The 25,665-nt window shown below is 35.1% G+C and overlaps 1 protein-coding gene across 1 annotated transcript in view; it reads right to left on the minus strand.

The window, feature by feature from the left end:
• LOC109061655 (membrane-associated guanylate kinase, WW and PDZ domain-containing protein 2-like) overlaps positions 1-25,665 on the minus strand; it is a 181,042-nt gene that overhangs the window by 63,483 nt on the left and 91,894 nt on the right. Inside the window, 3 exon segments of the mRNA XM_042722226.1 lie at positions 1,783-1,987; positions 5,519-5,734; positions 9,833-9,952. Coding sequence (XP_042578160.1) covers positions 1,783-1,987; positions 5,519-5,734; positions 9,833-9,952 — 541 coding nt within the window.

Genomic DNA, 25,665 nt, shown 5'->3' on the forward strand with positions numbered 1-25,665 from the left:
TGCTTGACAACTCCATTAAATCCTCAATAGTCACACTGTGTGGGCCAGAGCAAACTGTGTGTGTGTGTGTGTGTGTGTGGTGTTTCATGAAGCAGTGACAGACTGTACCATCATCATTCACACACACACACATACAGCTACTAACAATAAAGATACAACAGAAAATAACTACTGTCCCTGTGGAAAAATACAGTACTGTACAGTCACAGTTTGAAGATAGAACACATATATTCCTAGCAAGGGACATATCATATAAACAAATTATAGAAAATCCTTTAAAGTGTGTATATTTATACATACTTTTTACTAATTAAATTTATATGAATAAATAATCAGTAAGATGCATTATCTTTATATAACTTCATTATATAATGACAATCTATGTATTTATGAACAAATGGATGATTCATTTAAGGATGTCCCTAATCTTCTGGGGTGAAATTAAAAAGTATAGTGCAATTAATGTTGTATTATTCGGATAGATGGAAGCAAGTGCAAACACAGATGTTTGTCTAAAATTGTATTGATCATAGCAACAGTGATTCATCTATAAATCAAATGATTTAAAAAAAAGTGTGTTATAACTGGGCATATGTCAAGATGTGCTGTGCAGTCCAAAACAATTTTTGCATTTAAAAGAGATGATTCAGGTGGCTGGATTACAGTGGTTTTGATCCATGATTGTGCCGTTGCCTGATTTAGATAATTTAAGTGATTCAGGCTCTAAATTAACTCTGTTAACTCATTTAATAAACAGCATGTGGGCAGGGACATGGTCTGGTAATGGTTAAAAAAAAAAAAAAAAAAAACGAAATGAAAAGTGACAAAACAAACAACAGCAAAATGCTTTCAGTGACCAAGTAGAGAAAGAATGGAAATGGAATCATCAGATGACACAGAATCAGAACCTGTATATCTTGCATGAGCAACAATATGGTCTTAACAATGCATGCAAAAAACAGCTCCAATGATTGCTATACATTTTTTTAAAGGTGCACTCAGTAAATTTCGCTTCGAAATTCATGTCAGATCATACTAAAGATAAAATTATCAGCAACTGATTCCATTATATTCACAGTTGACCTAGGCCACTGAAAGTCTCAGATACTTTCAAATAAAAGGCCCAAAACTAGCCCAGTGACCATAACTCAAATATGGTCAACACTTACTCAACCACACCATAAACCATAACTCAACACTTCCATAACTAAAATACATGCTTTACAGTCATTTTTATGTTATTTTTATGTTTACTCCAACTTGAAAATTACATATATAGTAGTAATAATCTGTTTTCATAAAGGAACTCACAGGAGGCTCACTACCAGGGCCCTTCTCTCACTAAAATGATTATCTAGCATAGTTTAATCATTGGTACAATGTTTTCAATACAAGCATGTCAGTTAAATATAGGGAAAAAATATGCAACCTGCAGCAACAGTTTAAAAGTAGCCCAGTTCTGCGGGAAAACCATGCTTGCAGTTGCTGAAATAAATATTTATATATTGGATTTTATAATAAATTATATTACAAAAATACTATTAATTGTATATTATACACATGCAGTACATATTATAAAATATACATATATTTAATATATCTAGCTGGTCAAGTGATCTCAACATGGTTCATGATTTGACATATTTTTTCATAATTACTATTCACATTAATTTAACTCTCTGGGTAAAAAAGTACTGAATGCACCTTTAAACAATGCTGCTGATTATAATTGATCTTTCTAATTCTAATTAGCTAAAAAAACAGACCGATATAGATACTCACTCTATGAAGTACACTTCTCCTTTCTCAGTGTAAGCCATCTCCCAATTATCTGGCAGAAGACCCAACTCGTCATTCTCGTCTGGTTTGGGAGGGGATTTTGGTGGCTCTGTCTCTTCTTTAGGGGCATCTGTGGAGGTTTCGGAGGGGCATGTGGTGGGCATCTCTCCTGAGGCATCCGTACTCTTGTCTTCATGTTCACTAGACTCTGAAACATGCAAGAAAAAATGCTTTTAACAATAGTCCTTGACAAAAACTAAAAACGAGTGCTTTATGTAATCAATTAAACTTTCACCAATATTGTAATGTAAGTCTAAAGACAAGAGAAACTGCAGACCTACATCTCCGATTTAAACACCTCAATCAATTAAAAAGAATCAGACAGTAGAAGTGGATAAAAAGTATGAACGGTGTAATACAATCCAACAGAATAATCATCAAGAGAAGCTACGCTGTCAAATTTACAATAATCCAGCGCTATATTCTGGGAGACATCTCCAACATTTATCGGGACGGCTGGTGAAACTCAAGAGTCCAAGACTACAGACAAAACCGGTGAATGTGAGCAAGACAGACAGAGAAAATATTTATAAGAGAGAGAGAGATGTAACTGAGATTTGGAGTTTCTGAAAGAAACTGAAAAGCAGGTCACTGTAAGAGGGGCATGTTAGAAAAAGAACAACAGAAGACTGTAAGAAATGATGGAAGAACAGAGAGAGATGGAGTTAGCCGCACTGAGACGGTGAAATAAGAGTGGAGTGATTAAAATGGAGTCTGCGGTGAGAAAGCGAGAGAGAAGAAGAGAGGGAAAAAAAAATAAAGAGCCGAACGTGTCCTAGTTTGAGTTATGGAGGTTGGAGGTCCCAAAGGAGAGAGCGAGGGGAAGAGAGAGGTAGAGACGAAAGAAAAAGACACCGAATCCCATAACATTCAGCAGTACTGATGTTTTAATCAACTGAAAAATGAAAGGACCATTTCACTCAATCACACACACACAAGCTCTGTTCTGAACCTAGTGAGCTGTCTATCTAGTAGACAACATTTAAAATCATCAAAGGTACACAGCGTCTTTTTGCCACACTTGCCAATGGTGGATAAATTTAGAATATTTTCCAGGCACGTGAAAACCAAATATGGTATATGTATATATATATGTATATATATATATATATATATATATATATATATATATATATATTATATACGTATATATATATATATATATACGTATATATATATATATATATATATATATATATATATATATATATATATATATATATATATATATATATATATATATATATATATATATATATAATATATATGTATATATATATATATTATATATGTATATATATATATATATATATATATATGTGTATATATATATATATATATATATATATATATTGCAAATACAGAAACAGTACATCTAAGATGGTGCAGAACAGAAATAAAGAATATTCTTATCAATAATCTCCTCAGACATTTCATCAACATTTCAAACCGTGCTCAGAAAAGTCAGAGATTTCAATAATAACTCAAACATTTCACATAAAATCCCAAGGCCACATTATTTGAGCTATCCACATTAATAACATAGCTTTATTATATACTCTAACTTGCTGTCAAAATTTGTCTTATTGGTTTTTTTATTTCTTAAAGAATTTTAAGAGAAACTTTGAAAGACCAGTGTTGGGAAAGATACTTTGGAAATGTAATAGGTAACAGATTACAATACACTATTTAAAACTTAATAAATATAACAAATAACACAATAACACTAATAAATTAATGTAACTTATTACATTCGATTACTTTTTTATTACTATTTTTTAAACTGTTCATTGTTTTCAAATAAGCAAAGCAGACAGGGCTAACCTTACAGTGATACTCAACACTGATTACTGTCAGACTTTCAAAATCCTTCATCACTTGAATTAAGATTATAATAATTGAATTTTGAAAATCAGACTTTAGCGCCTATTTTTACTTTGAGATCATTCTAAGGTTAAATAAGATATAGTTTAATAGCTTCTGTATGATACTGTTTTTGAAATGTAATCTTTGCATAACTATGACAGGGAACACTGGCATCTTACAATACCTTAAAAATAGTACATTTAAAAAAATAAAGAATATACACAAACTCCTGAAACATTGGTGTTTCATATTTTAGAGCAGTGAATGCAATTTGGGAAAGAAATTAATTAAATCTGCATGTGTGGGAAAACATTCAGATGTAATACCATTTTGTAATCATTAACATTTTCATAAGTAACTGTTATTTAATTACACAGTTTTTTTCTCAGTAACTGCAATAGATTACAGTTACATTTATTTCGTAATTAAATTATATAATTCAGTTACATTTAACTAGTTACTCCCCAAAACTGTGAAAGACAAAGATGACACTTTAGTCAATAATTGAGAACTCCATTAAAGTCAACATTAAACTCCATTTGCAACTCATTTCATGTCCAAAAATTGATGTATTTCTGAGTGAAAGAATATTTACCCACTTTTTGAATACGATGTGGAGGCTGAAGGGTTAGTTCACCCCAAAAATTGACATTCTGTAATTCTGTCATATATTACTCAGCATTGTGTTGTTCCAAACGCATAAGTCTTTCATTCATCTTTGAAACACAAATAAAATTCAAATATGGTAAATATTAACTGTACATGCTTAAGACACAAGAACCAATTAGGTTTCTCACAAGTCAAGCAAATACAGGTGAGTTTCCATTTACCATATTTGATTTGCTCTATGTATGTGTATTGGTTTATATGTGAAAAATACCCTAAATTAAATATATTCAACATATAAAGGAGAAGACTTGGATTAAAGAGCTCAATTCATATGGATTTCTGTTGCAATGTCTTGATGTAATTTTGGAAGCATCAAAGTTTGAGTGGAAGTTCAATGGAGGTACAAAAATCTCTCAGAACAAAAATTTATATTTTTGGGTTATCTATCCCTTTAGGGTCCCCCACTTATTTTTCAAATCTATCTTCATTATGGTCATATCTATTTCAACATTAACCAACATTTAATTAAAATGGCCAAGAATTCAGAAAACTAGAATTCAGAAAACAATGCCTAAACAGCTATCTGGCCTTTGGTTAACATTATTTCCAGTCTAGGCAATGTCAGCTAAATGTTTCAGATTTTTCCCCTCTTTCAAATAACATGGACTGAATAATCGTAAAATCAATAAGACCAGGAACTTGTATTAAGAAAGCAAATAGGGTCCATTTGATTGCATGTTGAATTTAAGTGCACTGAGCTATAAAAGAGCTCTGAGCAATACTTTTTCCTCTGGCAGTTCTTTATATTTCTACATGTCAACAATTCCCTCACTGTGTTAGATTCTAAATCACTATGTCATGGTGCTGTATTACAGCCAGAAGAAAACAAAAGGTTTTTTCAGTACATCCAGACTTGATGCACGTTTCCGCCCCGCAGAGTCACTCTTATGGAGCGCTAAAACAAGGAACGTGTGATAACATGCTGCCACGACAGTTGCTAGGCTATTGCCTTGACAACAGTGGTTACTATGAGGTAATTTAGAGTGGAGGCGGTTGCTATGATGATGCACCTACTGGCCTCACGGTAATCATCTCTATGCTAGTAACCCTGATCTGAGGTCACAGCAGTAACTGGATTTACTACACTGGAGAGCCGCACATGACAAGATCTCTCTTCTCCTTAAATTGATTGAGAGCTCCTCACCTGGGGTGATGGCCACTCCGTTGCCGTTGATGACGGGCCTCTCCTCCTCTTCCTCCTCGGGCGGCTCGATGCCAGCCTTCTCCATGTTGCTGACGGACTTGTTACGTCTGCGTTTGCCCTGGGATCTGGGTGTAGCGCCTGGCAACAGCTGATCAGCTACATTCAACAGCAGAGTGCTGGGCTCTGCCGGGGGCTTCGGGGTGCCGTAATAGTTATCTGCAACCAATCAGACATTTGATGCATAATTGACATTTGAAAGTTTATAATGTAAGCTCTGCCACCACCATGTCACAACTGGAGGAATGGAGAAAGATGAAGCATCCTGCATGTTGTTAATCAGCCTCTCAGGCAATAAACAAGGCACCTTTTTCCAGTAGGTGTTTACTGTAGTTATACTTTGGGGACACAACTTTTAGGGACTTCCGACAACATGACATTAAAGTGATTCAAAAATAATGTTTATTAATTCTCAAAGTAAGGAAAAAAAAGTATTTTTGGGATAGTGTTAAGGTCCTTGCACACTGAGTCCGAAATTTTCGTACGTGTATTTTCATATTTGTCATCCTAAAAAACCTTCACGCAGAGAAACCTTGCACACTGATAATTAATCCGTTGTTAAAACACTTATTAAAAAAACTACTAAAAAAAAACTCCAAAAACAGTACTAAATGGAGACTTCAAGCAGTGAGGATGATATTGTTGTCCTCTCGCTTCTTGAAAAAGAAAGGAAATATTGAGTCCATCCAATCCTGAGATATAGAGAGGGGAGCACGGGATTATCACGGGCGATTGAAAGTTTACTTCAGGACGTCAGTGGCTCGGTTTGATGTTTTGCTAGCGATACTAGGGCCACATATTAAAAAAGAAGATCACCAACAAATCTCAGTGTGCAAGGATCTTCACAGTGCTTTGTGCTGCGAGACGAGGTAGATGAACTTCACAATCACCACTCTGGATTTTGCCGTTTGCTTGTACGGTGGCTCTGAATTGTCAAAACACCTCTCAAAATGCTTGCTACGGATGCAACAGTTTTTTTTTATTTTTATGACGGACGAAAGTTTCGGAAGCAGTGTTCAAACGTGATTGACACAGCACAAGATCGTATTTATTTTTCAAAGTGTGAAAATTTCAGACGAAAATTTCTTTTAAAGGGATTCCAAAATGACGAGAAGAAAGTTCAAAAGAACACCAATTATCAATTTTGAAATATAAATCTATTAATTTTGATCAATTACTGTATCCTACTAAAAAAAAAAAAACACTCAATTGACAATTCACTAGGAGTTTGATTGACAGGCGATCATTACGCCAAATCTGCCATTTTGTTCGACAAACAAAGCAGACAGGAGAGTAGATTAACATCTGTGGACATTAACTTGAAAAATGGTGTGTATTGACATCATGATACCTTCTGATGTTCATACATGTTTATTTTATGCTTTAACTAGTAAAGAGGAAAAGCTAATCGGATCACGTGCCGCTTGAACTGAGGCGCTATAGTTATCTATCATGACACATTAAAGAGACACAAAACAGTATTTATTCTTTGAATTTCTTTAAAAAAATGACAAAATGTGAAAGCTGAGACTTTGTTTCATAACAAAAGTGAACTGCTCTGTCTTGTCTGTCGGCATGTTGTCAGTTTCCTCTTTGCTCCACAATGTATTTTTCACTGTTTGAGAACATGATTTGTGACGTGAGAGCACCATTGCTTGTCGGACGTAGCGACAGTAACTAAGTGGGGCGGGTCTTTGCAAACTTTTTAACAGTAGTGAGTATGGAAGTATATATATGCCTACATATACACATATACAAAAGCTAATTTTTAAATATGGACATGTCCCTAAACCACAAATACCCTAATCTACACACATACTGTAGTAGTAATTATAATAAGCTTTATATAAAAATATGAATATATAAAAATTTGAAAAATAAGTCTGGCATGTACTTAGATGACTAGTCAGACGACAAGGTAAACGTGAAGTGTTCATAATATCTTACTACTCTTAGTGTGGTGTTCGCATTGCTCAGTCACTGGAAATCTTGTCTCCGCAAACAAACCAACAAAACTCAAAAGTCCATTCAGCCAGGACTCCGACACCTGTACAACACCACACACAAACTGCTGCTCAAACGACCGAGTGCTGTTCTATGTTTACAGACTCAGTGAAAGTGCCACAGTTCCCCTGGGATGAGCAGGCTCTAGAGGAGAGCAGGGCATCTGGTTGAGTACGCCTTCAATTCTCCCCGGGTCACTACCTGACATGATGCTGCAGCGCACAACAGCTGTAACTCATAAATATGGATTTAAAAACAATAACAGTAGAATAATAAACATCACACTGTTAATATTTGTATTTCTGGATCATACGTTTAACTGTTTCTTCTAGACGCAAGATTTTTTTTATATATAAAAAAGTCTCTAATTCTAAAATACAGTAATATTGTAAAATATTACTACAATAAATTGTGATTTAAATATAATATATTTCAGATATATTTAAGTTATTAAAAAAGTAGATTTGACAAATAACACCTACATTTTATTAAAACAGCATTTCCAACACAGAATGCTAATAAACTCAATACATAATCTGATGCGGTGGAAATATTGCGGTGGAGGATAGAAATGCTCAAGATTGTTTGAAAAATGAAGTTCACAGGATATCTCTTGATATACTTGATAAATACTTATGTGAGTTAGTACATTTTTGTATCCAGGGATTGAAAGACTATTTTATATATTAGATTTCAAAATCCTTTGTAAACCCATCAAAAACTTCCCTTATATTATTAATGCTGAGCTGAGAAACAGTCTCAGAGCTCTTTACTGTGCTAGTCACATTCTTTAAAATATATTGGAAATCAACATTATGAACACTGAGGAAGAATTAACACGAGCAGAAGAGAAGAGCTGATTTATTTCACATATGGAGATTGCTTTCAGTAATTTAGAGAGTGAGATTGGGGAGAAAAATAGAAATGGACCAAAAGAGGGAGGAGGAGAGTCATATTTATTCAAGGGATGGAGTTGTTGGACTTTTGAAGTGAAGAAAGGCTAAGCTCACAAGACCCCAGAGAATCAGATTCCCTTCAGGGTATTTTTATATCACGCTGCGAATTAACTAGAGTTACCACCAATCAGATACTTTCCCAAGGTCTGTTCTCTATTAGGGTCTTGAAAATCAGATTTTCGCAAAAAGAAAACAAAAAGCTTACAAAAATATAAAATGGCACAAAATAGAAATGGCTATACAACTTGTAGCCACTGGGGACGCCACTGTGTCTCATTATTAAATGTACTAAATTACATATGCAAACAAAATTCTCTGAAGAACAAATTTGTAAGCAAAAAGCAGAAGACGCCACGCCTTATGTCTGAGAGTGAGAGCAAGTCAGACAGTTCAAGGAGGTAAATAATAGCCAATCATTTTAATGATAGGCTTTGGCTCTGGCGTTTAAGAATGAGTATAGAAACATGTTTTCTTTAGTTCTCTTAGAGAATTATGAACTATGACTTTTCTTGGTAAATGTGTTTCCATTGCAATTTTTGCAAATGTCTTCTTACTATAGAAAACAATGTTTCATGCACATGAAAACAAAAAAGTAATCTAGCACTTGTTATTCAACATCTCAAAATTTGCCTAAAAATATGTGGATGTTCACTAGGTTAAAATTGCCATGATTTGAGGAATCGGTCATGTCCATAGCACAAAAACCAACAGTTTAATACTATGGGCCAGATTTACTAAACAGAGCAAATTAGCGTTAGAGCGCAATTTCAAAATAGCACTGATGGGAGGGGAAACATCTGCATGTGATTTACTGACAATGTACACATTGAAGAACACAGATGCAACCAGATCATTTTTTCATAATGACCAGTGCAATATACCAAGAGCAGCGCAAATTACCACCTGCTTTAAGACATGTTTTTTTTGGGGTGTTAAATATTGGCGTAAATACCAGTAATTTGATGAGCGCAAACGTTAGTAAATCGCGTTGCATGATTCATTTGAATACTCTCCTCCATAAATTTTGCATATGAAAGGGAAACAAATAAAAATCAATAATCACAAATGCAAAAAACAAAAATTAACATTCCTTTACATCACAAAACTAACACTGCACCTTCACTAAATCATTAAATCACTACAAAACTATTTTAACCCCAAAAGACGGTTTGCGCTGGCGCAAGCTGTTAGTAAATTTGGCCCAAAATTGGTTGCTTATTTAGTTTAGGACAAATCCATAATCCAAAGCATCAGGATATTGGGACAGAAACTTGGTTGTGCAACTTGGTCAATATACCTTCATAAGTTCCACTTTCCAGCAAAGCTCCACTTCTCTCCAATTCCACAAACCGCTCAACGGTCACAAAATTGTAGTCCACTCCTGGAACCTCTCCTTCTTTAGGCTGCCTGGTTGTACCTACAGGGAAAGAGAAAGGCGGGAGTTAGTTCAGGTCAACGAGCCCTCTAAGGGTTTGTGCCATGGGCTTAATCAGCAGCTAGAAAGTTCATCCAACAACAACAACAACAACAAAAGGGTTTTATAGCAAAGCTCAACATGAGCCAAACAGAACAGTTGCTTGGGTAACTGGTTCACTTCATTTTTACACAGAGTGCCACATATGCTGTCTGACAGTCTGTCAGACACAGAAAAGAGAATGAGGAAGGAAGAAAAACTAAATGTCAGGTTTTTGAGGTTTTAAGTTGAAAATAATGACGCAACCCCATTCATACAAAATGAAACATACAAGCCTGGAGAAATGGTGTTTTCCATAAAAACTTGTTATTTTGTAGACAAAATTTCCATGAATTTCCATGAACCAAAAAGTTTGTAATGATTAATTTTATTGTTTTCAAAAGACATCTCATGCTTTTTTGATCAAAAATACAGCAAAGCTTTAATATTGTGAAATATTATTCCAATTTAAAAGAATTCTCAGCAGCCATTACTCCAGTTTTCAATGAGTAAGTTTATCATCACTAGATTATAAGGATTTGATAGCTTATCATAAATCTGTGGACTGATTACATACTGTATATATATATATTTTTTTCATTTTTAGTCAATTGCAAACAGGACAACACAAGCCTCGAGGAAAGCTGAAGAAAGCCTGCACTTCCAAGAGACTATACCTCCACAGCCTAATGTTGCATTCATGTACTGTATGTGCATTTACACAAAAAATGTAAATAGCCTAGAAAGGAAAAACACAGGAACTCCTTAGTGAATGAAGCTGCAATATCATGACAAAATCATTGTTGATAATAATAATAATGATTATTAATTTTTATTAATAGAAAGTTTTTTTTTTTGCTTGTCTTTAGTTGTGTCTTACTTTGTTTAATAACTAGCACAAATACTTTTAAAAAACTGTACTTTTCACTATTTCATTTACTTTATTATTTACTATTCATTTATTCATTATTGTCTATTCTGCATTATTCCACCTTTGATATTACATGTTCTACTTGCTATTATTCATCTATTATTCATTTACTATGGTATTATACATATACGTGTTTTCTATTATAAATCTATTATATCACTTATGTTATTGTACTGTTTTACTCGCTATTTTATTATATTATTCACTTTACTACAACTTGGACTACATATACTTTTTAATATTATACACTATATCAGTTTTTCTATATTTTTACTGTGCATTTATCAGTGCATAATGTTTTACTACGGTAACTGTAAGTTTTACTAGATCCATAAAGGATTATGAGTCACATTTGTGATTGTTTGTTGTGGAGTTATCTGTATAAAGTGCTATAAAAATAGAAAGCAGACTAGCAGTGTGTCACTTTTTGATTTGTATCCGCTGGTTTTATTCCATTTTCTCAATTATTGTAAATTATTAGTACTTAAAGATGTATTATTTCGCTTTTTTCTAAGTATTCCAAAGGAAATGAGCTGTGTTCTGACCTGAGGCACAAGAAAAAGCTAAAATGTTTGGGTTGAAGACAGAGAAAGCAATGAAAAAAAAACTTAATTTCATTTAATGTACCTTAAAATTACATTACATGTATATACCACAGTTATACTACATTAACCTAAGAATTGTTAACCGAAAAAAAATCTACCAAATCAACAAGTGTGTGAGCTTTCACAATTTCTTACAAAAATTAATAATTTTTTTAAGAGTTATTTTTTATCTCAATGTAGATCACAAACCACTGAAATCAGTTGACAAATGTAAATGTTATCGTGTTTTTTACCTCCATTTGTTTTTCAAGCAGTCTTGCCATCACAAACGTGTCGGACACGCTGACGTATCGCAGCAACGGCTCAAAGCGGCCAATGATGCGTCTAGGTATTTATTATGTCTATGCCTGGAAGTCTTTAGCTCTCCAAACGTCTTGATTACCTGGTTCAGGTGTATTTAATCAGGATTGGAGGTATAATAAGGAGGATAGGAGCATATTAAGGCATCCCTAAATAGCCTAAGGAAATCAACACACACCTCCCCTCACTAAGCGTACAATGAGAACAGTTCAATGTGTATGTACTGTACATTAAGCAATGGGTTAAATTATAAACTGAAGTGTTAATGTTTTTCTGCATCCTGGATGTAGCAGAGCTGTAATTAGCTAGCAAGGAGCTCCAGAGTTCGTGCTAATTGCTGCTAGCTGAGAAAGCACTGGGGTATTTCTAAACTGTACATGTTAAGGGAGCTCACTGCGGGAGTGCCAACAGTAAACACCTGAAAGACTCCAGGGTCAATGACATGACGCTCTTTTTTTCAGTATCTATTAATTTATTCAAAAACAAATTAAAAATGCCATTTAAACATCGAATGATTTGAAACACACCCATACTCTAAAAATAAATTCACACAACTCTATGTAATTACATGAATTAAAAAATATACAATAAGAAAACTATAGAGAATAATAAAAAGAAAAAAAAAAAGCCTTCTTGATATAAAATCTAATTAAACATTTTGGGATATATTTTATTAAAAGGTCAACGAATGTCTTAAAAATATCAGATATTTATATATCAGTGCTTATATATATTAGTGCTGTCAAACGATTAATTATATTAACACACACACACACACACACACACACACACACACATACACACACACACATATATATATATATATATATATTAATTAACACGTTAAAACTTGAATCCTAAAAAATTATGCACACAATCTGTGTATGTGTGTGTATACAATAAGGATACTATAGAGAATACTATAGAAAACTAGAACATTAAAGAACTTGGCACATGTTTTTAACTTGAATTTTTAAATATTTTTGGGGGCATTCTTATTTATCATTGACCCTCCAAAATCTTAACAACTCTAAAGACCTTTACTCACCGCTTCCCATAAACCCAAGTACCAGACACACAACATCAAAAACAAACAGCATATAAAATTCCTGTACCCTGTATTTGTCCAAATACTGGCTGACTTGAAGCGGTAACACTCTTATCCATAAGCTGACCTACCAATTACCAGTTCACCGCAATCACAATTCAACTACAGCAGTTTAAAAAACAGCATAGATTCGCACTCCGCTGAGACGATGGCATCAAGTGTTGCGGAGAATCCCAACAAGAGCCCTGCACAGTCATCAAGTTGTCTCTAGTGTTTGAAACTCTCATCATCTCTCATCATCTATCAATCAATTGCTACACAATGACAACAAGCCCCAGAGCCGGGTGTCTTTCCACCGTGATAGCCTCTCATTCAGAGTTATGATGGGCATGCTAATGACAGGTCACAGGAAATAGGGGCAAATCAAATGTCTCCACTCTCACGACCCGTGTCTTCGTGGGGCGAGGTTTGACTGAAGACTGCACAAAGACTGCTTCATGACGATAACTAGAATATCTCACAATACCGTTGACTACCCAAGCATGTAATAACATAATGACAAGAAAATGAATCCACTACGACCATTAAATCGCTTGCTAACATCATCTTAAAGCTTAATTTGTTGATAAATCATACTTTAAATAAGAAAAGCAAATTGCTGGAAGATGGATCGATCTCCACACTAGTGATTTCTTCTCAGGAGAGACAGCTACTTTGGCAGAAAAGCTTTGTTGACGAGATGCACATCAATCTGTTTATCTTGAACTGATACAAACTGTAGCTAGATGCTCAGAAAACACAACATTTCTCACTGGCTTTCCAAAGAATAGCAGACATTGTCAGTGACTGTTGGCTGTGACTGTCATGCAGCAAAGACATTTTTCATCAATACATGGTCGATTTTATATGGGAAAGACTGTGAAGCTACAACATTTAGCAGCAGGGGCTGACGTGGCTATGCTTACTCGCCAAACACTAACTATAGCCTGGTTTCCATCCAAAGTTGCGAATTTAACTTATGCGCTAAATTGGAATATCGCACAAAATATTTGCGAACAAGAACTGTTTCCATCCAACGAGTCAAAGAGAACAAAATCGTCACATCCTAATAAACTGGCACTATACATCCCTAAGAATAAATTTTCATATATAATAAATTACTTGCACCTCAGAACGAGCAGACGAAACACAATTATTCGCATTAACCCTTTTTCGCACTAGTCCAAAACCACCTCAAGCGAGCGTAACAACTTTTTTGCGAATTAAGGCATTTTTATTTGAAATTAAGTGTTTCTATCACTCGATTCTGATGCGACACTTCAAAATGTGCCAAAACGCAGGGTGATGGAAGCCCATCTAGTGTGTGAGTACAATTTTATCCATGAAATCTGATGTTTTTATATGATGTTTTACGGATACTGTATGTAGCACTACTGTATGTGGGGGTATGTTGTCAGAAAGCTGGAAGTACACTGTCAATAATGCTGTCAACACTGATCCATACATCTCAGTATGTCTAGATACATACAGATACGTCTCTTGTATTTTGTGAAGATTTTTGCATGACCTACTTATTATGCAAATTGTCCATTAGTGCTTCATTCCAAAGAGTTCAATGCATTAGGCAATGTTAATTTGTTATGGACTTCAAGAAGTTAGTGCAGATAAGAGACATAAATCATTGGATAATACTTAGGAAAAACAATGCAAAATACTATCCTAGTTTTTACAATCCTTATTTGTTTTATTAAGTTTGAGCTTCTCTCTAGTGTTTTTCTTAATCAAGCTTTTAACCAATTTACATCTAATTCAACTTAAGTTGGAGGCGCCTTCCAGTTTACCAACCTCTAGAGGAAGAGAAAAAGTGATTCTTTCCGCTTGAGCAATCATAGGCTGTAGCAATCTGCAAAAAAGGCACACAGTTTCTCAGTGCGGTAGACGGCTAGTTATTTGTCCTCAGTATCGTCCACTTGGAAGTGGCATCATCTTCCCGTGTACAAAATGTACCTCCATATCTCCTGCTGAGAAGGGGGGGGGGTGCTATCTGGAAATAGTGTCTTTGCACATTTGCTCAAGCAAGGTAGAAAAAGAAGAGAGGCGTGAAGGATCTGGGCTTGGCGTTTCTTTGAAAACACGGCGCGTGGGCTATATTCTGGCATGGGCTTACAGTCTCATAAGACATGTAACAAGAACAGTATGTGCATCATATAGGCTAGAAACTCTCAGTTTCCACTGCATAGACATGATAGTACATTCTTTAGGTTATTATATTTTATTCTTCATTAACAACTACTGCTATCCAAAATGCTTGTATCTCAGTGAATGATAAAACGTTGCAACAAATGTTCCTCTTCAAATAAGCAAAATGTATAGTGTAAATAGTCTAGTTTTAAGATACATAAATATTTTTAGAGTCTAAATATTTATGAAATTTTGAAAATGTTTAAAGGGGGGCTACAATGGTGTTTCATGTATTCAGAGTTGTTCACAGTGTTAAAGAGATGGATTCTCATGCTAAAAATGGCCAAAGTTTAAAAAAATAATTTGGACGAATGACGGAGAATTTCTGTGGTGAAAATCTTACTTCCGGGTTGGTACAAGTTTCGGCTGGTTTTTTTCGATCGTGGATCTAATGACGTAGACAATGGTGGAACTCCTTATATGAGCATTTCTCTCTGAAAAGCGTGCCCACACACACGTCGACCAGAGGAGAGCGAGACCTCGCTCATCAACGAGCTTCATCGGGAAATCCTCGGCAGCGCTGCATAGGATTTGTTTAAGAATGTCTCCAAATAAGTGTGTTTTTGGATGTGAGCGAAAGTTTACCGTGTTCAGCTTCCCAAAGAACCCAGCGTTGCACGAACAGTGGATGCAGTCTTTGGGGGCAGTAATGGAGTGTAGCAAGTGCGTTTGTGTGTTTTCATTTCAGTGACGGCAGTAACCAAGGAAACACACACACTGTGTGCAAGTGCGGGCAGCCATTTTATTGCGGCGCGTCATTTTCAGTGCTCACGTCATGGTATTGAAGGTGGAAAGTTACTGTACATGCACTGCCCCCACCCACAATTCCTGCCGGCCCGAGACTCGAACTCACAACCCTTCGATTGGGAGTCCGACTCTCTAACCATTAGGCCACGACTTCCCACACGACTTGAATGTTTATAAACAATGCCCAGGTCGATGCTGGATTTGCACATCGTTTGCTATTAAAACATGGAGCGGTCCCAGTGATAAAAGACCCCATTCATGTAAGTACAACTGCATCAGATTTCTGTCTTTTGTTTGAAATCAGCACATAAGTGAATATATGTTAATAGAAACAACACGAAACATTAGTATTATAGCTCCGCCCACGGCGCGCCTCTAGGAGCTCGGCTTTTTCCGGAGAGAATCGGAAAGCTGTATTTTTCTTTTATAAATATGATAAAACTTTTTGGAGATATGAAGGATGCAGTACTACTCTATAGGTACTCAAGATTAACATGAGATTAGGTGAAACTGTGTATGTTATGTACCCTTTAAGGGGTTTTGATAGTTTCAATAGGGCCTTTTTGAAATGTAATAAAATTGACCAATTTGTAACAATTTCCTGAAAGAAACATGTCTTGTCCTTGAAACACAGACCTCTTACACTAGCTTTCTCTATTCTTTTTCTGTTCTATCTGGTTTTCTTTTTATTTATTGTATTATTTAAAAAAGCGTTTGCTATGTGTGCTGCGTTAAGCTAACTGAGACTTGTTATAGCACTTGTATATCATTGCTCTTTTTATTGATTTTGATTGCTTCCATTGACCTCATTTGTAAGTCACTTTGGATAAAAGCGTCTGCTAAATGACTAAATGTAAATGTAAATGAAACACAATTGTTTCTTTTGAGGTTCAGCTAACAATAAATGTTCTCACTTAGAATTAATGATTTTTTAAACATAATATCTATTAAAATCTCACAAGATCTCTTAAAACATAATAATATGGGTCTGAGAAAACCAAGAATAATGAGCATTCACTAAAAGAAAAAAGTGAATAACTTACAATAGAATTGGGCCTATAATCGACCCCTTGGGCACACCGTTGATTGTTTTTCAGTGAAACTAGGAAATAAGATTAACAATGTGTTTGAGCTTAGAAAAAATCAAGGACATGAGAGCTTCATAGTCACAGTGGCTGATAAAATTTAATGGATAAGTAAAGAATAAGATTTATTTATAAAGGATAGTTTTTTTTTTGCAGTGTACCTATCTCAACAAAGTTGGCCTTTACTTTCCATTGACAGTCATATTCCACAGAGACAGTCACAGAGATAGTAGAAAGAACATGAAATGGCAAGAAGAAATGGGTCTTGAACTTGCAATGTCTGCACGAGCACCACAACACAACGTGATGGAGCATGTGAGCCAACCGCCAGGCCCCAGCTCTAGTGTCAAAGTAATTTGACAACATGAAAATGGAACTAAGTTGAAATCAGTGGGTGGGCCACAGACAGAATGCTTAATGCAAAAGAACGTGCAGAAATACATACTGTATAAGCATGTGCCATGTTTCCATTTGAGAAAAGATATGAGGTGCTTAGCTGGAAATCCATCACTTCTGGATTTTCCTCTGTTGTCTTGTGCATGTGATTATCTTGCTCTCATCCAAGATGATTACTGTTGCTGTTTTAGTAGGCACCGAGCCATGCAAGAAGCCTGTACAGTCTTTGTGCTTGTTCTTCAGGAGACCTGGTAGCATGGGGTTTGTGCACCTTTCTGTGGCGTGCTTCTGTCCTTTGGCTGGGTGCTATGAATCATCTTGGCAACCAAACCAAGGTCAGGATGGAGCACTAACCAAACCCAAAGGATGCCTCTGGACACTTCCTAATGCCTGCAATATGGATCTTGTCTCGTTTCCTTGAACTTGATTCCTAAGTCTCTCTGTCTGGTCTTGCTGGGAGATAGAAGATTACGTCTCTTGATCTAAGGACTAGCCACTGCAATGTGACAGACTCTAAAGAAAGACTTCAGGCAACTCCCGTCCTGCCCCTCAAAGTCACGGCACATACAGTCGCCGTCCAAAAACATTAAGGGAAATAAGCCTTACAGCTGCCAAGGGTCCAAATCCTGTCCTGCCCATGTATGAAAGCGCCACTGCAAGTAATCCCTCGCAGAGAATGTGGCTTGCGATGAGAAAAGACAGTGACCTACTTCTTCTGCCTCCTGTTTATGAGACAATATGACAACATTGCACTGTGATTCATCAGGGGAAATTACAGCTTGCTATTAATGCCTTGCGAAAGTGACTGGCAACTGCAATCCACAACCACCAACCCATTTACTGTGGAAAGGCGGTACTATTCTGGCAAGATTATGAGATATGGACTGTAATAACGCTTTCTGATTGGACTATGGTGGTCTGATGAAGTGAAACAGCCATGGAGGATGTACTAGAAGAAGTGAGGATCAAGCAATGGGGATGGTGAAGCAATGAAAGAGAAGAATGAGGAGCAGGCATGGAAGAAAGTGTCATCATACAGTAGATGTGTTCCAAATGCAAAGATTTATCCAAATGACTAACGAAATAAAAATAAATAAAATAATTAATTTTTATTTGGAATAAAAGACAACAATACTGTACATGATTTATTAATTTGTTCCATCATTTTAGGAAAATCGCAACTACGTTTAAAGGGATACTCAACACCAAAATGAAAATTTTGTCATTAATCACTTACCCCCGTGTCGTTCCAAACCCGTAAAAGCTTCGTATGTATTCGGAACACAATTTAAGATGTTTTGGATGAAAACAGGGAGGCCATTTTGGTGAATCTGAGCTGTACGCAGGCTAGGATATGTTTTCTACATATAGTTACGCTTTGATTTGAAAGAAAACAGCGCATCCTGTGTCGCGGCTGACACAGAAGAGCGTACGCTGCCTGCGTACAGCTCAGATTCGCCAAAATGGCGCTACACTGATGTGGAGTGACACAGAGGAGACAAATTGTTGAATAAAGTCATTATTTTTGTTTTATTCGCGTACAAAAAGTATTGTCATCGCTTCATAACGTTACGGTTGTACCACTGATGGAAGATGGACTATTCTGACAATGCTTTTCATACTTTTCTCGACCTTGACAGTGTATTTTACTTGGCAGTCTATGGAACAGTCTCAAGCCTCCCTGTTTTCATCCATAATATCTTAAACTGTGTTCCGAAGACAAACAAAGCTTTTACGGCATGGGGGTGAGTGATTGATTTCAAAATTTTCTTTTTGGGGTGGAGTATCCCTTTGAATAATTCCTGTCCGCAATTTCATAAAACCATTGTCTTTTTTTTCTTCTTTTTTTGCATAGTGAGAAAAGACCTCTATTGCTTCTGTTATAAGGTATGACAGGACTGTAAAGGTGATGTAGCCTTTTCACAAATCATTCAGTAGCAAATTAACATTATAATGAGTTTTGAAGGATCATGTGACACAGAAGACGGGAATAATGCCTGTTAAAAGTGTAACCTTGCCATTACAGATATTTATATGAAATGAATTTGTTTCTTGGTGTGATTTATCAAATCTCAAGTTAAATGTTTCAAAAATTAAAGAAATGTGTATTGATTTTAGGAAAGAGTCCTCAACGAGTGCGACCATTATTAAAGAGCAGCAGATTCAGAGTGTAGAAAAGTATAAATACCTTTGTTGTTTTAGATCACAAACTGTGGTGGGATAAATGGACTCACGCTGTGAACAAAAAGGACCAGCAAAGACTATATTTCCTTAGGAAGATGGTGTCATTTAGTGTAAGCCCTCCATTGTTAAAGGTGTTTTATAACTCTTTTATTGAAAGTGTACTGACATTTTGTATTATTTGCTGGTTCCGGAATGTTACGGTGGAACAAAAGAGTAGGTATATTCAGGAAAATGTTAAGTACAGCGAGTAAATTACTTGGTATCCCTATGTTGGGTTTAAAACAAATTTATCAAACTAGATGTCTTAGTAAAGCTATGAAAATAATATCTGACGATAGGTACCTACTGTATAATGAGTTTGAGCTTTTGCTTTCAGGTAGAAGATTTAGGATCAGCGTAGCGCCATTTTGGCCATTTTTACGATTTACCAGCGTTTTTTTTTTAATAGGGGGAAAAATCTTTTATATCACAGGCAGTGGAGTTCTTAAATGAAAGACAGGAAAGAAAGAGTTTTTTGTCTTCTCTCCCCCTTCTTTAAATGAGCAGGTCTCATTCAATATTAGTATTTCTTTATTAGTTGCTGTGAAATTTGTATTGTCCTACTGTCAAATTAATGTTGTATTGTCTCTTGTGAGAACCGCCTATTGAAACAAGACACTGAAACAAAATTTCCCCAAGGGGATAAATAAAGTTACTAACTAACTATATATCATTTGAGCCTAATCTCATGTGCACCCAACGTCAGAGTTGTGATTTGTATGTCATGTTGCTGCCTATAAATAGTGATCTAGACCCGTCACTTATATGGTTCTATATAATTTAAGATACTACCTTAGAGTGTAGCTGTCTGTGTAGAAAGCAGACAGCAAAGGTGCTCACTATATTTTGGAACAAAGCTTGTGAGGCCTGTCATTCATAGTGATACTGATCGGCTGAGGCAATGTTTTCACAGTACTACCATTTCTGCCTGTCCCATTTCAATTCGTAATCCATCTGTTATCACTGCAAGAGGCCATGTCAGCGAGGTCCATTGTGTCCTACCTAATCTGACCATTAGTCAATTAGGAAGTGAAAAAGTCTGTCTAATGCTGTGTATGAGGCTGGATTACCTCTGGACACCGCTAGAAATAAAAACAGGGTATATGGGACTTTTGAGATGCACAGTAAAAAAAAAAAAAAAAAAAAAAAAATTGCTTTCAATCCACTTAGCGTATATTACGCCCAAGCAGAGAGTTAAAGATATGCTTTAAAGATTCACTATCATGGTTCTGAGGAAAAACAAAAATGATGAGCATTTAGTAAAAGGAAAAAAATAATGATGATCTTTCAGTAAAAGTAATTTACAATAGTATTAGGTCTAATATTGAACCCTGAGGCACACCGGTGGTTTTGTTTTCAATTAAGCTAGGAAAGACAAACTAGACAAAAGTTTGAGCTCTTTCAGCTGGTAAGAACCCGCAAAACAGAAGAGTTCAAGGACGTGAGAGCACTGTGCTTCACAGTGATTGATGGTGGACATGCAAGATTGATTTCAGAACCAGCAAATCGACCTGCTAGCCTCTTGAAACGGTAACAGCCTTACCTTCCCAAGAAATCCATTATTAGCTACACCTCCAAGAGGCGTATTGACATACTGGTATTATTAATGCCAGAGAGGAAGGAAAGAAGTGAGCGAGGAAGAGAAAACATTACAGCAATATGTCACTGTCTATTTGTTAACTCTGTGCATTTAAAACCACAGTTGAGAATATGCCATAACAGATGCACTAATATTAATAATTCAAATAGATTTGTGGCTTTTTCAGACACCCTTTACTACGACTGATAGCCTGAGGGGACTTTTGAAATGAGCAATCCCCTCAGTGGGTTTTTCGGCGGATCTCAAAAGAAGCTTATGAAGCAAACACAACTGAGACATGGGGGAATGATCAAGTCTCTTGGCCCTCTTATTAAGTCATCATTCTTCTCCACACCATCCAATCAAACAAATACAACCTTCACTCAGTTAAACAGGAACCCACTAAAAAAAAAAAAAAAAAAAAAAAAAAACATTTCTGTGAATTATTAGCTACTTAAATATTTACTTTACGAAAATCCCAGCTGGTTGTGGAACTGAACCAACAAACTTTGTGCTAGCAGCTTAGATTTAATTATGCTACCTCTAACTTACATACCCACACACACATGCACAAACACAAAGAAAATCCGTGTTAAACAATCAGAGAAGCAACATTTAACACTTTGTACCTAGGCAAAAGACTACATCTAAAAACAAATTGTATGTACCTTTATGCAGGTGAATCATGTTTTACGTCCTAATAAAACACCCCTGTCGCTTCTTTGACACGCACAGCTTTTCTCCAAGCTTTCTGGTGACGGGTGGGGTGTGTTCTCTCCAATCGCATGTTTGATCTCTCATGCTTCATATTTCTCCCTTCCTTGTTTACCTTTTTGGATGTTGACAAAAAAGCTTTGCTTTCCTCCCACTTCAGAGGTATACAAGCATCTGAGCATTCACTCACGGCTTAGTGGAGGAAAAGAAGGAATAGCTTGGAAAAAATATGCAATTTGAAGCGCTTTGACAGCGAACACATTTCTGATCTTTTCTGAGATGTAACCTCAACAATCTGTCTGACCCTCTTCCTTTAATCTCATGCCATCCGAGAGAGGGTGAGAAGGTGCAGTGGGCGTCCCAGGATGTTTCCGCCTGCTCATCTGTAGATGTGGCAAACAGCAGTGCTCTGACAGGCAAGACATATAGAAGATTGGTCATTCTACAAAATCTTATGTGCTATACAGTATGAAAAAAAAAAAAAAAAAAAAAAAAAAAATTAACACAAAACGGCAAATCTACTATATGTTAATCTAGACATTAAAAAAAAGAAAAAAAGAAAAATTTAACAGTTACACTACTGTTCAAAATGTTGAGGTCTGTAAGATATTTTTCTTCAGTTTATTTGATAAAAAAGATCATATTTTATTGTAATTAAAAACAATAATATTGTGAAATATTTTAATACATTTTAAAGTGTAATTTATTCCTGTCATGGCAAAACTGAATTTTCAGCAGCCATTACTCCAATATTCAGTTCCAAAAGATCTACTAGAAATCAATCTAACATGCTGATTTAGTGTGCAAATAATATTAAAATAAAGTTCCCGGTATTGCATTAACTTTGTTACCGTATTTTTTAACTACTCCATGAACTAAAAAGCATGACAACATCCATTTGTCATCATCCCAGAAGTGAACTCTTTAAGAACAAGTTAATGTCTACTTAAATGGAAGATCTTAAAGGGTTAGTTCACCCAAAAATGAAAATTAGCCCATAAATTACTCACCCTCAAGTCATCCTAGGTGTTAGGGCTGTGTGATATTGAAGAATAATGTGATATGCGATACCCTGTTTAAAAAATGCGATATTCGATATGCGATACTTCAATTATATTTTAAAATATTTAAAAATGAAAATTTATATAACAATTTCGTTTCACATTCTTTCTTGGAAAAGAATCACTATAACTTCTGAAAGTGACCAGCAGTATTTTAGCAGTTCATAAAAACAATGTCACAAATCAGAAAATGTCATTTTAACATCAGTGTAAACATACAAAAAAAAAAAAAAAAAAAAAAAAAAAAAAAATAATAATAATAATGACACTAATTTTATATCATTGTAACTTTGCTTTCCATACACTTTAAGTACTTCTTCATATATCACAGTAAAAGCTATAGTCTGAGAAAGTTCAAAAATTATTAAAGGCAAGTGAACAGTCAGTAAAAAACAAAAAAAAAAAAAAACACAATTTACAAGCCTAGATAAAATAAACAGTACTATTCAGGTACCCCTACTAGGTGTATATGATTTTCTTCTTTCAGACGAATCCAGTCAGAGTTATATTAAAAATTTGCCTCCTGTGGCAAATAGATGCATTTTTGTAAGAAAAATATCCATATTCAAATAGGGCTGCACAATTGATTGAATTTCTAATTGCGATTACAATTATGGATGCCACAATTACGTAATCGTTCAAAGTGGCAATTAATCGTATAAGTCCACTTATATTATTCGGTGTGCTTTTTTCTTTCTACATGTTATCTTAAGGATTTTCCCATTATTTTAATTTTAGTTTTAGTACCATTATAATACATTCATATTTTTACTTTTTTATAATTTAAAGAAGAAACAATACGATGTATAGTTGACATGAGGATTAGTACTATAGAAAAGCACTGAAAGTTTTTCAGTTATAGTGTTTTCAGCTTGTTTATTTTCATATAAAAATATGGCACACAGTTACATCAAACAATGGTATAAACATCATTCAATGTAAATTGTAATAATCGTGATTTATAATCACAATTACAATTTCAAGGGAATAATCGACAATCATGATTTTTGTCATAATCATGCAGCCCTATATTCAAAACATAATAACTTTAAAGTAGCTTGTGCTCACTGTTGTAAACGGAAGCAATTACGGGCGGATGACATATGAGTAAAGCTTTGCGCATGCGCAGCTCAGAAGTGATGCAAGCGGAAGCACAGGGGAGAGATAAAAACAAAACAATGGTCACTGATTGGAAGTAAAAAAACGAGGATTTGTAAAGAAGAATGTCGAAGGATTTTGATATAAGCCAAGAGGAGACTGGTTCTCCTTTGCTTAAGTAAGGAAACTTTGCTTCCTTTGCTTCTGTAAACAAACGTTGGTTTTCACGAGACTCACCAGCACATGCACAGAGCTGACCTCATACGTCATCAGCCCGGAGCTGCTTCCGTGTACAACTGTAGTGCAAGCTATGTTAAAGTGATAATTACATTTTGAATATGGATATTTTTCTTACAAAATTGCATTGATTCGCTACAGGAGGCCTTTGTTCACCGCTCGCAGCTGTGTGAGACACTTTTTTTTTTATAAATGGGCGCTTTTTATTTAACTTCTTTTGGACTGATGCATGCAACACCCGCTGAGTGGCAATAAACAGCTTGAAAGATCAAAGACTATTTTTTTTTTGTACAATTCCAACTGGATTTGTCTGAAAGAAGAAAGTCATATACACCTAGGATGACTTGAGGGTAATTTATGGGCTAATTTTAATTTTTGGGTGAACTTACCCTTTAAAATGTCAACCCTGTTACCAGGATTATGTAAAATGATAACTGAAAAGTGGATATTAGTATAAATATCAGCATTTAGGGCCCTATGATTTCTGTGATGCGGAAACAGTTTAACGGGGATTTATCAAATTTTGAATTGAATTAATCAAAAGTAGGTCATTTCACTTAAATCAAATCGCGATATGGACTAGTATCTGTAAATATTAAGCCAGAAAAGTCGATTTAAATATGAATCCTGTATGTTGTGCTTGTCTCTGTTATTGAATGGCGCAGAAGCGCGGTTTCGTTTATTACACACATATGATTTGGTGATTTCAGCATCTGCCGTCTCACTAAATGAGGATGTAAACACATGAACATCATCTCCAGAACTGCTCTGAGAGTGACTTCATGAGCATTTAACCGTTTGATTTGAGTAAAACTAGCATCATATCACATACACAGAACTGTAAAGGTATTCACGGCAACCCATCAAAATTAAAGATTAATTTAAAGACAAGTATTTGCCTTAAATGTATTACTATTGTTCAGCAGAATGTATATAGCCTACTACTACTACTACTACTACTAAAAAGAAACAAACATTATTTTTTAAGGAATAATCACACAAATTTCTTCTATGTTTTAATTTTAATAGTAAATCCCCTTTGTTTACCAAAAAATAAAGTTTGCTTAATTTTCAATGATTAAAAGATAAATTAAATTAATGCCTTCATTTGTTAACCAGAAAAATGTAAATACACAACAGAGTTTCTATGGGGGAAAAAATAAGGCTATTTTAAGAAAAAATTGAATAAATTAAGTTGTTTTATGCATTTAAATAATTAGACATGCTAAAACACAGAATTAGGTAACAATAAAACATATGGCGAAGAAAAATTAAAACATTTCATGGGCCCTAAACATGCAATTTTTGTTAAACTTTTAATTAATAGATGTGAAAATTTAATAAGTTTCATGATTTTAATTAATTAGACATGCTTTTTGATTAATAAAATGTAATTAAACCATTAAAAAGGA

Source organism: Cyprinus carpio, chromosome B4 (genome assembly GCF_018340385.1).
Source record: "Cyprinus carpio isolate SPL01 chromosome B4, ASM1834038v1, whole genome shotgun sequence".
NCBI classification, from domain to species: domain Eukaryota; kingdom Metazoa; phylum Chordata; class Actinopteri; order Cypriniformes; family Cyprinidae; genus Cyprinus; species Cyprinus carpio.